This window comes from Grampus griseus (genome assembly GCF_964374135.1).
Source record: "Grampus griseus genome assembly, chromosome: 8".
In the NCBI taxonomy this organism is placed as follows: Eukaryota; Metazoa; Chordata; class Mammalia; order Artiodactyla; family Delphinidae; genus Grampus; species Grampus griseus.
The window spans coordinates 67,308,463-67,320,754 of NC_139002.1; the positions used below are offsets into that span (position 1 = coordinate 67,308,463).

Consider the following 12,292-nt stretch of genomic DNA (forward strand, 5'->3'; position numbering starts at 1 on the left):
AGATAAATAAGGTGCAAGTGAGACTGGTGTGAGGATCGTTAGGATAGACTCCCACCCTTTATAGAAACCAGTAAAACCAGGCGTGGAGTTAGCACTGCTGGTTTACCTTGTCCTGAATTGAACTGAAGCTAAAGCCAGAAGGACTCCAAATTCAAGTGTGAATCTGGACAGCTTGGGTCTTTCCGCTGGAGCCTCTGTCTGGGGTGCCCGTACCTGTGGCGTTATCCATTTCTCACGACCAACACAGAGGGCATGTAATCACTCTGTCCTGCCATCTCTCACTGCCAACTCATCTCATTTTTCTGTCCTGGCAGAAATTGGCTGGCGGGCAGAATTTCTCCCTGGAGACCACTCTCTGTCAGAGTTTGAGTTTGATGTCATCATTGGAGCTGATGGCCGCAGGAACACGCTGGAAGGTGAAGACTCTTCTTCTTCCTGGGGCTGAGGATGGAGGGATGGGAGTGGGAAAGGGTATATCAGGAAGGGTGTGGAGAAGGGGGGCAAGATGGCAGGTGCCAAAGCTGATGGGGGTCTTGATAGAAGGCCAGACTGCCCTGCTGTGCGTGAGGCTGCGTGTTTAGAGAACAGCCATTTAATACTTTCTGAACCTCTGTTTTCCCAACTATAAAATATGGATAATAGAACCTCTCAGAAGATTGCTATAAGGGCTGGGAAAATGTAAAAATGTTTTATAAAAGAAAAGCACCACGGAAATTAAAAGAAAAAATCAACATACATTTACTAAGCATCTGCCAGTGTGAAAGCCATGGTGCTAAGCGCTTTCATACTTACTTCTTCCAACTAAGAGAACCATTTTCATACTCTTCATGGTTCTGGTTTACTGTGAAGTATAATACCCCAGAAGGAGAACCCCATCTCTTCTCATAACTTTAAAGCATGCTCACTGCTGGGCAGTAAGATAAGTTTTGCCCAAACTGTCAAAGAACAAAACAGTGCCTCTCTACTTCTAAATTTGGAAGTGTTAACATGTTTTTAGGGAAGAATCTATTCCGGCTGAGAGAGGAAGAAATGCCATTGTGGAGAAATGCCTTCAATCACCTCCACCCCAGCCCCAAGGTTAATTGGTGCACAGGTTATACTAACTTGCACCAGCTGTACTAATTTAAGACCCTGGGTTGAGGACAAAGTGGTCCCACATGGCATCTCTTGCGCTGGGGACAGGTGTGCTTTTTTTTTTTTTTTTTTTCCCGGTATTCGGGCCTCTCACTGTTGTGGCCTCTCCTGCTGCGGAGCACAGGCTCTGGACACGCAGGCCCAGTGGCCATGGCTCACGGGCCCAGCCACTCCGCGGCATGTGGGATCTTCCCGGACCGGGGCACGAACCCGTGTCCCCTGCATCGGCAGGCGGACTCTCAACCACTGTGCCACCAGGGAAGCCCGACAGGTCTGCATTTTGAGCTTGTCCTGCTCAAGGGCTGCAGGCTGCAGATGTCTGCTGGGGAGGGCACCTTCTCTGAGGACAGAACACCCTCCCTAAACTAGGGCTGATCTCACAGAACTCAGGATGCATACGTAGTCTGCCTAGCTGAGGCACTTCCCACCTGCTATACACCCGCTGCTCCTTTCCTCTTTCTTCACTTCCATACCCACTCCCTCGCCCCAAGCAATCAATAACGGATATCAAACAAAACTTTTAAGCTGCCAACCTGAATGCTGTACTATTAGAATTTTTGAGCCCATTCTGATGGTTTGAGAAAACTGTAAGTGTGAATATAAAAATCCAGGATCCATGATCACCTTGAGGGATGGTTTGATATTTTGTGAACATGAAAAGCAGGGCAGGAAGGGGGAGAACCACTTGAGCAACTGAGGACCAGGTAAGCAGACTAGAGCAGGGTTCTCAATGGGCGCTATTGGCAATTGGGGGCCAGTTTTTGTGGTGGGGACTGTCCTGTGCGTTGTAGGATGCTTAGCGGCACCCTCAGTTGTGGCGACCAGAACCATTTCCACACTTGGCCAAATGCCCCTGGGGGGCAGAATCACCCCAGTTAGATACTAGAGACTAGTGGCCATTTTGACCATTTCCACAAAGGTCTAATGAAGAACCAAAATGAGGGAGTAATGTATAGAAACCCAAGGTTATTTTTTTAAATTAATTTATTTTATTTTTGGCTGTGTTGGATCTTCGTTGCTGCGCGCGGGCTTTCTCTAGTCATGGCGAGCGGGGGCTACTCTCCGTTTCGGTGTGCGGGCTTCTCATAGCGGTGGCTTCTTGTTGCGGAGCATGGGCTCTAAGCACGCGGGCTTTGGCACTTGTGGCACACAGGGTCAGTAATTGTGGCTGATGGGCTCTAGAGCGCAGGCTCAGTAGTTGTGGCGCACGGGCTTAGTTGCTCCGCGGCATGTGGGATCTTCCCGGACCAGGGCTCGAAACCGTGTACCCTGCACTGGCAGACGGATTCTTAACCACTGCGCCACCAGGGAATCCCAACCCAAGTTTTTTAGTCAAAGGGATTTTTGACAAAGAAGTGTGGGAATCGCCAAGAGGCTTCAGTGTCTGGTAAGCCAATGTGAGGGGAATTCCCACAGGTGCTGAAGCCAATGGTTCTGTCTGCTAGCAAGACAAATGCCTTGCATTAAGCAAAGTAAACAGCAGTACCTGGGATGGAGGGGAAGTTCAGGGCTACAGGAAAAGACAGATGCTAAAAAGAAAAGGGATTCGGAGGAGGTGGTCCACTGAAATGGGACCACCTGCTTGTGATCCTCTGGGCAACTGCCTGTGATAGTGTGGTTTATAATAAGGCAATTATATTTGGTCTTCGTCCCCTTTCTGGCACAGCTACCCAAACCCTTGGAATTTCCTGAGCGATAAGGGCAAATAGGAGCATTTTTTGTTATGATATTTGGCCTCTTGTCCGTGGTTCCTGAAATCAGTTCAGAGCCATAAGGGTGAAATGGGTGTCTTGTTATTCATAACAAGCTTCTTTTCACACCGAGTTTATGTTAATGAAGAGAGTTTTGGAAAGCACCTAAGGAAGGGAGGGGACTGGTTGCCAGGGGCGCCAAACAAGTGATTAGAGGGTTGGAACTTTCAGTCCCACCCTCTGACCTCCTGGGAGGGGAGAGGGGCTGGAGATTGAGTTCAGTCACCAATGGCCAGTGATTTAATCAATCCGACATCTGTAATGAAGCCTCCACAAAAACCCAAAGGAGATGGTGTGGAGAGTTTCCGGGTTGGTGAACACGTTGTTTGGAGAGGGCGTGAAAGCTCCATGCCCTTTCCCCATAACTTGTTCTAAGCATCTCTTCCAGCTGGCTGTTCCCGAGTTGTTTAGGAAGTAAAATGTTCTCTGAGTTCTGAGAGCCACTCTAGAAAATTAATCAAATCCAAGGAGGGAGTCCTTGAACCTACAATCTATAGCTGGTTAGTCAGAAGCACAGGTGACAACATGGGCTTATAATTGGCATCTGAAGTGGGGGGCAATCTGGTGGGACTGAGCCCTTAACCTGTGGGATCTGATGCCATCTCTGAGTAGATGTGTCAGAATTGAGTTGAAGTGTAGGACACCCAGCCGCTGTCCTGGAATTGCCTGTCGGCGTGGGAGGAAAAAAAACCCCACATTATAATTGGGTGCAGAATTCTTACGGCCATTAAAAAGCGATTTCAATGTATACCGTTGAAAACTGTAAGAGCCTCGATTAATCACTGAACTAAAATAATTGCAAGTTAGAGTTCCATCTATTCATTGTACATTTATTGACTGTGTACTAAGTGCCAGTCACTATGGACTGGAGGTAGAAAGAAAATTTGTTAAAATCTCTGTTGCACAGGAATTCAATCTCATAATTCTACTGTTTAAAGGGGGAAAAAAAGAAACCGTGAGAAATGCTGACAACGTAGTTTCAATTGTATAAGTTTAAAGTGCAGATGAGTCTTTCATGAGACTTCCTTGCAGCAATGCCTAACACATCCTCTAAAGGATGAGCCCTGTGATTGCCCATGGGAGAAGCACAGTTTAGCCTTTTGTTTGTGGAAGCCTAACCAGGATAATTGGTCCTATAGATTTTAGAAAAGGAAAAAGTCCCACAGACTTTGAAAGGCCTCCAACGGGTTTTCTCCTCGGGGACAAACCTCAGCATTTCTGCCTGCCGCCTGTTCTCTAGATCCAAAGTTCTGGTTTCACTGGCCTGTCAGCCATCTGAGAATAGCTTTCTCAGTAATCTTTTCCAGTTTTCACACCAAATCCAGAAGAAAGACCCACTTTTCCCATTTTCCTCCCACAGGGTTCAGAAGAAAAGAATTCCGTGGGAAGCTGGCTATTGCGATCACCGCCAACTTCATAAACAGAAACAGCACAGCTGAGGCCAAGGTGGAAGAGATTAGCGGCGTGGCTTTCATCTTCAATCAGAAATTTTTTCAGGATCTTAAAGAAGAAACAGGTGGGACCCTCACCTTTCTCCAAACCAGGCCATCGTCCATGCTTCTCTGTAGCGTACAGGGCTTGGGGGAGGAGGGCACTCAGCTTTCCCAGCTCTTGGGAACGGGAGACTCACGCTGATAAAGTGGAAGCAGGGATTTCTCTTTAGGATTAATAATGGGCAGGATTCCTTCGGGGACAAGAGGGATTCTTGAGGGAAAGTTCTAGATGTTGTACATGAAAATAGATAAACATTTATTTACTCAGGAGACATTTACTGAGTGCCCATTGAATGCCCGCACTCAATGTCATGGGATACACAGTCGAGGTTGACACGGTACCCTCCCAATAGTGGCTCCTTGTCTAGGGAGGGACAGCCACGGAAACCATCCTAATGCAGGCTGGTGAATCTAGGCCCGACGCCAATGTGGAGATCCCGGAGTGCTCTGAGGGGGAGCCAGTAACCTGTGGGTGGTCCCTGAAGAAGCATAGGTGCTTTTATCAGTGCACCCGCTGCCCTTTCCCTCAGGAACAGTCACAGATGCCAGGGCGGGGGTGGGGCACGACACTCACCCAGGGGCATCAGTTGTCCCCAAACCATGGGACTTGAAGAAAGAAGGGATTCATTCATTTACTCAACAGATATTTATTGAACACCTACTATGTGCCAAATGCTGTTCAAGGGCGTGAGATAGAGCAGTGGACAAAACAAGCAAACCCCCTCTCTTGGAGCTTATATTCTATGGGTTGCGGAGGGACCAAAAATAATCAAATAACATGTCAGGTGGTCTATAAGGATAGTGGAGAAAAAATAAAGCAGGGTGAGGGCGAAGAGGGATGAAATTCCTGCTCCCAATTAAGTAAATTTAAGATTTTTTCCCTTTCTTTTTAACCTGATTTGGAAATATATATATTTCTCATTGAAAAGGCAATGTAACAATGTTAAATAGAAGTTTTGTACTAAAAATAAATCATTAACACCCAGCACCACCTAGCACAGGAACAGTCCTCATTTTCATGTAGTCCTTTACGGTAATTCTCCACCTGCATCCTTCCTTTTTACATGGCTAGAGCTTTTACCATAGTGTCAATCCCGTTAGTCTCCATTTCTCATTCAGCCTCACATTTTAAATACTGTCCATTGTGCCCAGTCCTACTGATGGTCAGGTTTGTCGGAATAGCTCTTGAAGTGGATATATTGTCACCCACTGCTGAAGCATTTAAACCAGGGGTTGGCAAACTTACCATGTGTTTTTGTATTGCCTTCAAGCTAAGGATGGTTTTTAATATATTTTGAATGGCTGCAGAAAAATCAAAAGAAGAAATTTTGGGGACAAATTGAAAATTTATGAAATTCAGATTTTATAGTCCATAAATAGAGGTTTATTAGAACGCAGCCAGGCCGGTTTGTTTACCTTATTGCCATGAGGGCTTTCGACACAGACTGGATGGCCCACAAAGCCCAAAATGTTTACTCTCTGGCCCTTTACGAAAAAGTTTGCAGACTTCTGATTTAAACCTTTCAGTTATTTACTGTTACCAATAAAACTACTTCCTTTGGATTATATTTCCGTAAGATAGCTTTCTAGGAATGGGATTAGTTATTGAGCCAGACTCTGCTTCTTACTGGCCACAGCAATGTGTGTCCACTGCATGACCCTCTGAGTGTCACTATGGTGGCATTATTTTATATAAAAAAAAAAGTATTTCCTTCCAGCATATTATGTCCTTTTGAACGATTTAAGAATTCTCCAGCCCTCTCTTCACCTCAAAAACCAAGAAAATAAATGTTTAAATAAACCACCAAATATAAATTATGACAGGACATCAAGTCTGTTTTTCCAAATGTTTCAATGAGCTTCCTTTGCACTTTGCAAAGGTCATCACCTTTGGCCATTGTTCGACAACAATGCCCTTCACAGAATGAGAGGGATGTATTTCCTCGGATCCTCTGGGGGGCCCTGTGCATTGATGGCTGTTTCCTATTTAACGGTCATAAAGGGGTTTCCATGGTTACCCAGCAGCCTCTGTGATAACTGCTGATAAGTTGCCTTGCCTCTTTTCCTTTCTCTCCCTTCAAAGAAACCAAACCAGTGGTTATCAAACTTGAGTGTGAATCAGAATCACCTGTACGGCCTGTTCGAGCACAGATTGCTGGCCAGACCCCCAGAGTTTCCCATTCTGTAGGCCTGGGGTTGGGCTCCAGTTATTTGCATTTCTAATAAGTCCTCAGGTGATGCTGCTGGCGCTGCTGGCTAGGGATCCTACTTTGAGAAACACTGAGCTAAGCTGTCATTTTACGGCATTTGTTTTAAAGGCAGAAACCTAGTCTATAAAGTCTTTTGCAATTGGTGGAAAGCACAGAAAGATACAACCCAGTCCTCTGACTGAGTTTTTCTACCAGGGCACCTGGGTTTTCACACATAACAGGGGGATGGTAGAAATGTCCCTTAGCAGTCTTTGGAGAATTCACACAGCTCTTTACATCTCTGGTCACATGGAGGAAATGGTGGATGGGACTTGGAATCAGACAGGCTGGGGTTCAAATCCTGGTTCTGTTGCCACTTAGCTGCCATGCCACAGACAGCACTGTGCCTTCCTGCAGCACGTACTCAGCTGTGACTTGGAAATACTGGTCTACAGCCCCAAAGGGCTTTATGAGTTCTAAAAGAAACTGTCTAGGGGACTTCCCTGGTGGCGAGGTGGTTAAGAATCCGCCTGCCAATGCAGTGGACACAGGTTCGGGCCCTGGTCCAGGAAGATCCCACATGCCGCGGAGCAACTAAATCCGTGCGCTACAGCTACTGAGCCTGTGCCCTAGAGCCCATGAACCACAACTGCTGAAGCCCACGTGGCCTAGAGCCCTGCTGCGCAACAAGAGAAGCCACCGCAGTGAGAAGTCTGTGCATAAGACCCAATGCAGCCAAAAATAATTAAATAGATAAATAAATTTATTTAAAAAAAAAGAAAAGAAAAACAGTGGCTTAATCATATTGCAATATAGCGCAGTGGTTAAGAATCCGCCTGCCAATGCCGGTGACACGGGTTCGAGCCCTGGCCCGGGAAGATCCCACATACCGCGGAGCAACGAAGCCCATGCGCCACAACTACTGAGCCCGCATGCCTAGAGCCCGTGCCCCGCAACAAGAGAAGCCACCACAATGAGAAGCCTGCGCACAGCAACAAAGAGCAGCCTCTGCTCGCCGCAACTAGAGAAAGCCTGCTCGTGGCAACGAAGACCCAACGCAGCCAAAAATAAAAAAAAATTAGTATAAAAATTTTTTTTTAATAAATGTGTCAAATCAACATGTTGTACACAAACTTACACAATGTTATATCTCAATTTAAAAAGAAAAGAAATAGTATCTTTGTGGGACTGTGGTGACTAGGGTAAATTCTGGAACTTGATCTTATCTTTGCTCGCCCTGTATGTCTTAAAAACTTGTCTAACGCCAGTATTCTGCAGGTAAATAGTGAGACCTGTAATGAGGCAAAGCAGGGCTCCTGACACACAGTAGGCGCTGAGGAAATAATACTGAGTCCATGAACCTTCTCTTTTCAGGGATTGATCTTGAGAACATTGTTTACTACAAGGACTGCACCCACTATTTTGTCATGACTGCCAAGAAGCAGAGCTTGCTTGACAAAGGTGTCATCATTAATGTACGTATCGCTTGGCCACGATGTCCTGTCTTTCCCTTTGTGACCTGGGCTGGCAGCATCAGCGAGTGCGGGAGCATATGTCATCCTGCCACAAACTGAGTAATGGGGGGAAGAGGGAAGGGACCACCATCCACCACGCCCTTCTCCTTGGTGGTGCGTGAGTGTGTTGGGTGGAGGAGCCCACACGAACAATAGAGGCAGAGGTGTTTCTGCAGCGAGCTGGGCTGGTGCGGGAGGGGGAAATGCTGAAATTCTTACCCAGGTGTTAGTGTGGGTTCTTAACCACTGAGAGATCAGCTGAGTCTTTTCCTTTCAAGTGTCTCATCCCTGCCTCCTTCTCTGGGAGGTCACACACATACTTTGGAGGCAGATGGGGGCTCCTAGTCCTAGTGGGATCCAGGCAGTTTCACTAGTGAGTTTCACGCTGCGGCCCCCTTGTCATGGTATGGGGGAAAGCCCTATTGCAGTCAAGAAGACTCCAGTTGAATCTTCGCTCTGCCACGTATTAACTCAGGACTGTGACTAAGCTGTTTGCCTTCTCTGAACCTCAGTCTTCTTGTCTGCAGAATAGGAATAATAGTTTCTATCTAAAATGATTGTTCAGAGGAATAAATTTTAAAATGTATACAGAGCGCTTGGCATGTAGCAAGTTGGTAGATTCCCTCCATAACTTCTCTGCCTGGTTTGGACACTTGCTTTTTTGTCCTGCTGGCTTCCTGGCCCCTGCTTCCTACCTTTGCACCTTCATGCTTATACAGAGAGCAGGGCTGCAAGGAAGGAGCACATGGAGTGGCCAGCACCAGGCTGGCACCTTCTTTGGTCAGGTTTCAACCCCTCCAGAGACCCTGTTCCTGCAGCTGCCGCTGCTGCTGTACCCTTAAGATAAGGATCATGCAGTCCAAGGTCAGCCTGCTCTTGGGGTGTCGGCCTGTAGCCCAGGCAGCACGGTGACCATTCATTGCTGCTTGTCAGAGAAGAATGTGCCTATCCTCACGCCAGCTTGTGCTGGCAGCCGGCTGGACAGCTTTAGTAACCCAGCCCTCCCCTGGGCCTCCTCCACATCAGCTCAGGGCTTTGCTGAGAGCCCGAGCTGCTGGACAGAAGGCTGGGAATTGGCAGGGGAGTGGGGGGGAGCGAGGGTGGGGTTGAATGAAGCCTACTTAGCACAGTCAGCAGATGTGCGAGCAGTGCGTTTCAACGTCTGGTGCCCCACTGCTGATCTGGTCTGGGGGAGGTGAGGCCATGTCCCCATTTTCCCTCTGTTCCACAGGTGTCCCTCCCAAAGTTACCTCCCCTATTGAGATGCCTGTGTCAGATAGTGAAGGACTATTTGAGGTCCAGGGTGCAGGCGCAGAGGGTACCTTTGCAGGGGAGGGTCTAGGGAGACTCTTGTTTATCCCACCCCTGGAAAGTCAGGCCAAGTTTGACTTGGGGTTCCTATTTCACTGGCTGAGTACTCCGGCCTGCTGAGATGCTAAGGTTCCCCCAGGTCATCCCAGGGTATTTGTCCTGGCCACAACATGTTGCTCATGGTGACTTGATTTTTTGGCAGTTGTCAAAGCCCCTCCATGCTCCCCTCTCAGGCTCTGTGTCATGGCACAGGTGGGTGGGAGCTCCTCGCTGTGGTCCGATAATTATTGCAGGAGCTGGGAGCAGATCCCAGGCCCACAGTTGTCCTCATCAAGGCCTTCCTTCTCCCTCAGAGAATCTGGGAGTATCAGCTGAGCTGGTGCAGAGGGCCCTCTAGGTATAAGACATGAACTCTAGAAATTGGAGGCCATGGCTGGACGTGGGAGAACTGGACACCATTTGGTTCAGGAGCCCTGGCTTGAGCCTCCAGGTGTCGAGCCAAGCTCTATAGCATTTGCATAAGCTGGGAGCTGACCCGTCTACCCCGAGCTACTTAAATTACCATTCTTCTCTCGCTCCCAGAGGAACGGCAAGTCCCCTGTTTTCCTGTCCCTGTATGGGTCAGTGTCTTCCTCGAGACGCACAAGGTGCTGAGTGAATGTTTGTTGAATGACTGACTGACCTGCTTCCCCATCTATTCCTGCTGATCTCTGGGCCTCTTTCTATGACTACTTAAGGGAGAGTAAATTTTCTCCTCTGGAAACCCTGCCTCTGGGCTCCCAGCTGTGTCCGTCCTTCCTGGCCCCTGCCTCTGCTGGTCCATGCACACACAGGCTTGGTCTTACCGCAGTAGGAGGGAGCTTGGTTGCCAGGTGTGTGAGGTGGACGTATACACATCACAGCTGGTCTCTCAATGCCGAGTCCACCCTCATTTGAAGCAGTGAACAGACATTGTCTGACCTTCTCTTCTGGTCTACCGCTTCTTTCCAGCTTGTCACTTGGGGTGACTAGTCTTCCTGTTGGATTCCCCACCCTTCTCTCATGTTTACTGCTTCCCTCTCTCCTTCCCCACCTCTGTCCAGAACTGGGCCTGGTCCAAATTCACCCCCTGCCTTTATCTTCATTTAGCGCTCCTTCCTCAGCTCTGCCCACTTTATTACAGCCCCGTTCCCACTTTTTCTCTCTCATCCTTGCTTTCATCTGTTCTCTACAAGTCTGTTCTGCCATCCGCCTGCTCACCTGGGACCTCCTGCCTTGCAAGGCCCTATGGCTCCTCCCAGCAGCCCTGGGCCAGGTGCCTGTCATCCCGGCACAGCCGGGGGGTCTGCCCCTTGGCCAGGTACCCACAGTGCTGCGTGTGGTTTCAGCACCAGGTGCCGCCTTCATCATACAGTGTCCACATTCATCCGTCACCCGGTCCTCCGCAGGGGTTGTTGTGGCATGTTTTGAAGAGGGGGTATTTTTGAGATCTCTCCATTCACTCTTCCACACCTTCAAGAAGGAGAGTGATTATGTGATGTAAGAATAGGTAAGAGAAAGGAAAGCGAATAATAGGAGCTCCAGCCTGGACGCCACGACCTGACAAAGGGCTCTTGGGCCAGCGCTGGGTTCCATTTAGTTGACGTGGCTTGGATGTGGAAATATTAGAATTTCTGGGAAATCGTGGCTGTTGGGAAAATTGCCACAGTAGGTCACTGTTTGTAGTTGAGGATGTGCCTTCTTAGACCTTTCTAAATGCCCTTGCTGCTGCACTCGGTGGGTCTGGGATCACTTCACCATATGGTGTGGTTTGTGTCATCCTGATTTATTAGGGACAGGAATTCCCAATCATTGAGAACTTCCCAATTCCTAGGCTTTGGGCTAGCGAGTCATGTCCACGGTCTCATTCAGTCCTCACATGGTCCTATATAGGGAGTAGATTTTGTTAGTCTCATTTTACAAATTCACACTTTACAAGTGAGAATATGGAGACTCAGAAAAGTTCAATAACTTGCCCAAATTTATGCAGTCAGTGAACAGAGATGGAATTTGACCTGTTGATCTCACTGACCCAAGGCCTGTTGGTCTTATACACTAGGCCCTGCCCCCTGCCCCAAGGGACTTGCATTTTCTGTGTCACCTTCAGAGAAAGATAGTCTTTTAGTTTCTGTAGCCACACAATGAGCAGATTGGACTCTGGGAGACATCCTATAGTTCACTGCCAGTGTCCCTCCAGGGTGGATACACTAGTCCTCTAAGCTCAGGGTTCTCTACCTCCCAGCAGGGAAATGTAACAATTAACACTGTAACAGCAAAGCAGAGCCCCGAGGAGCCCTCAGCCTGTTGAGAAAAGGGGTAACTGATCTTGGAGAGAAAGTTTGAGAGTTATGCCAATTACCCACTTCTTTTTCAGGCTTGTCTGACCGCTAGCTGCAGCATTTCTGGACCACATTAGCTTAGCTTCGTCCATTATAAAATCAATCTTACTCATTTGCTCTTTTGTCTTTTAGTTTCACTGAAAGTTATCACAAGAACCAGCCATATGAAACATGCTTCTGTGTTTGCTGCGGGATCATTACTGAGTAGACTGTTCATGACAACACCATGTTCTCTGTCAAAATTCCTATGTCCGACAGTTCTTTTAGAATTTAGTGCCAGGAAAAAATTTCCTCCCCTAGGAATTTCTATGCTTCCTTCTTTCTGATAAGGAAAGCCCTGTAATATATCACATTTCCCTCTTGCCTTGGATGCCAGGAAGCTCAAAGCCAAATTTGATGCTTAATCATAACTCTGTTAATGTTCACAGATGGCTGATTTGGTTCCTCTTTATTCCCTCGGCCCCCATTTTCTATTTCTGTTTTGATTCACCTCTCTGCAAATCCATTCCGTGTCCTTTTACAAAGAAGTAGGTATGACTCCTT

At 47.7% G+C, this 12,292-nt stretch overlaps 1 protein-coding gene across 5 annotated transcripts in view; it reads left to right on the plus strand.

Annotated features, from left to right (window-relative positions):
* MICAL2 (microtubule associated monooxygenase, calponin and LIM domain containing 2) overlaps positions 1-12,292 on the plus strand; it is a gene marked incomplete at its 5' end in the record, with an annotated part of 88,350 nt that overhangs the window by 36,665 nt on the left and 39,393 nt on the right. For all 5 annotated transcript variants that reach the window (XM_082660241.1, XM_082660242.1, XM_082660243.1 and 2 more), the window contains 3 exons: positions 315-416; positions 4,246-4,401; positions 7,942-8,042. In XM_082660241.1, the coding sequence (XP_082516367.1) occupies positions 315-416; positions 4,246-4,401; positions 7,942-8,042 (359 nt within the window). The remainder of the gene's footprint in view (positions 1-314; positions 417-4,245; positions 4,402-7,941; positions 8,043-12,292) is intronic.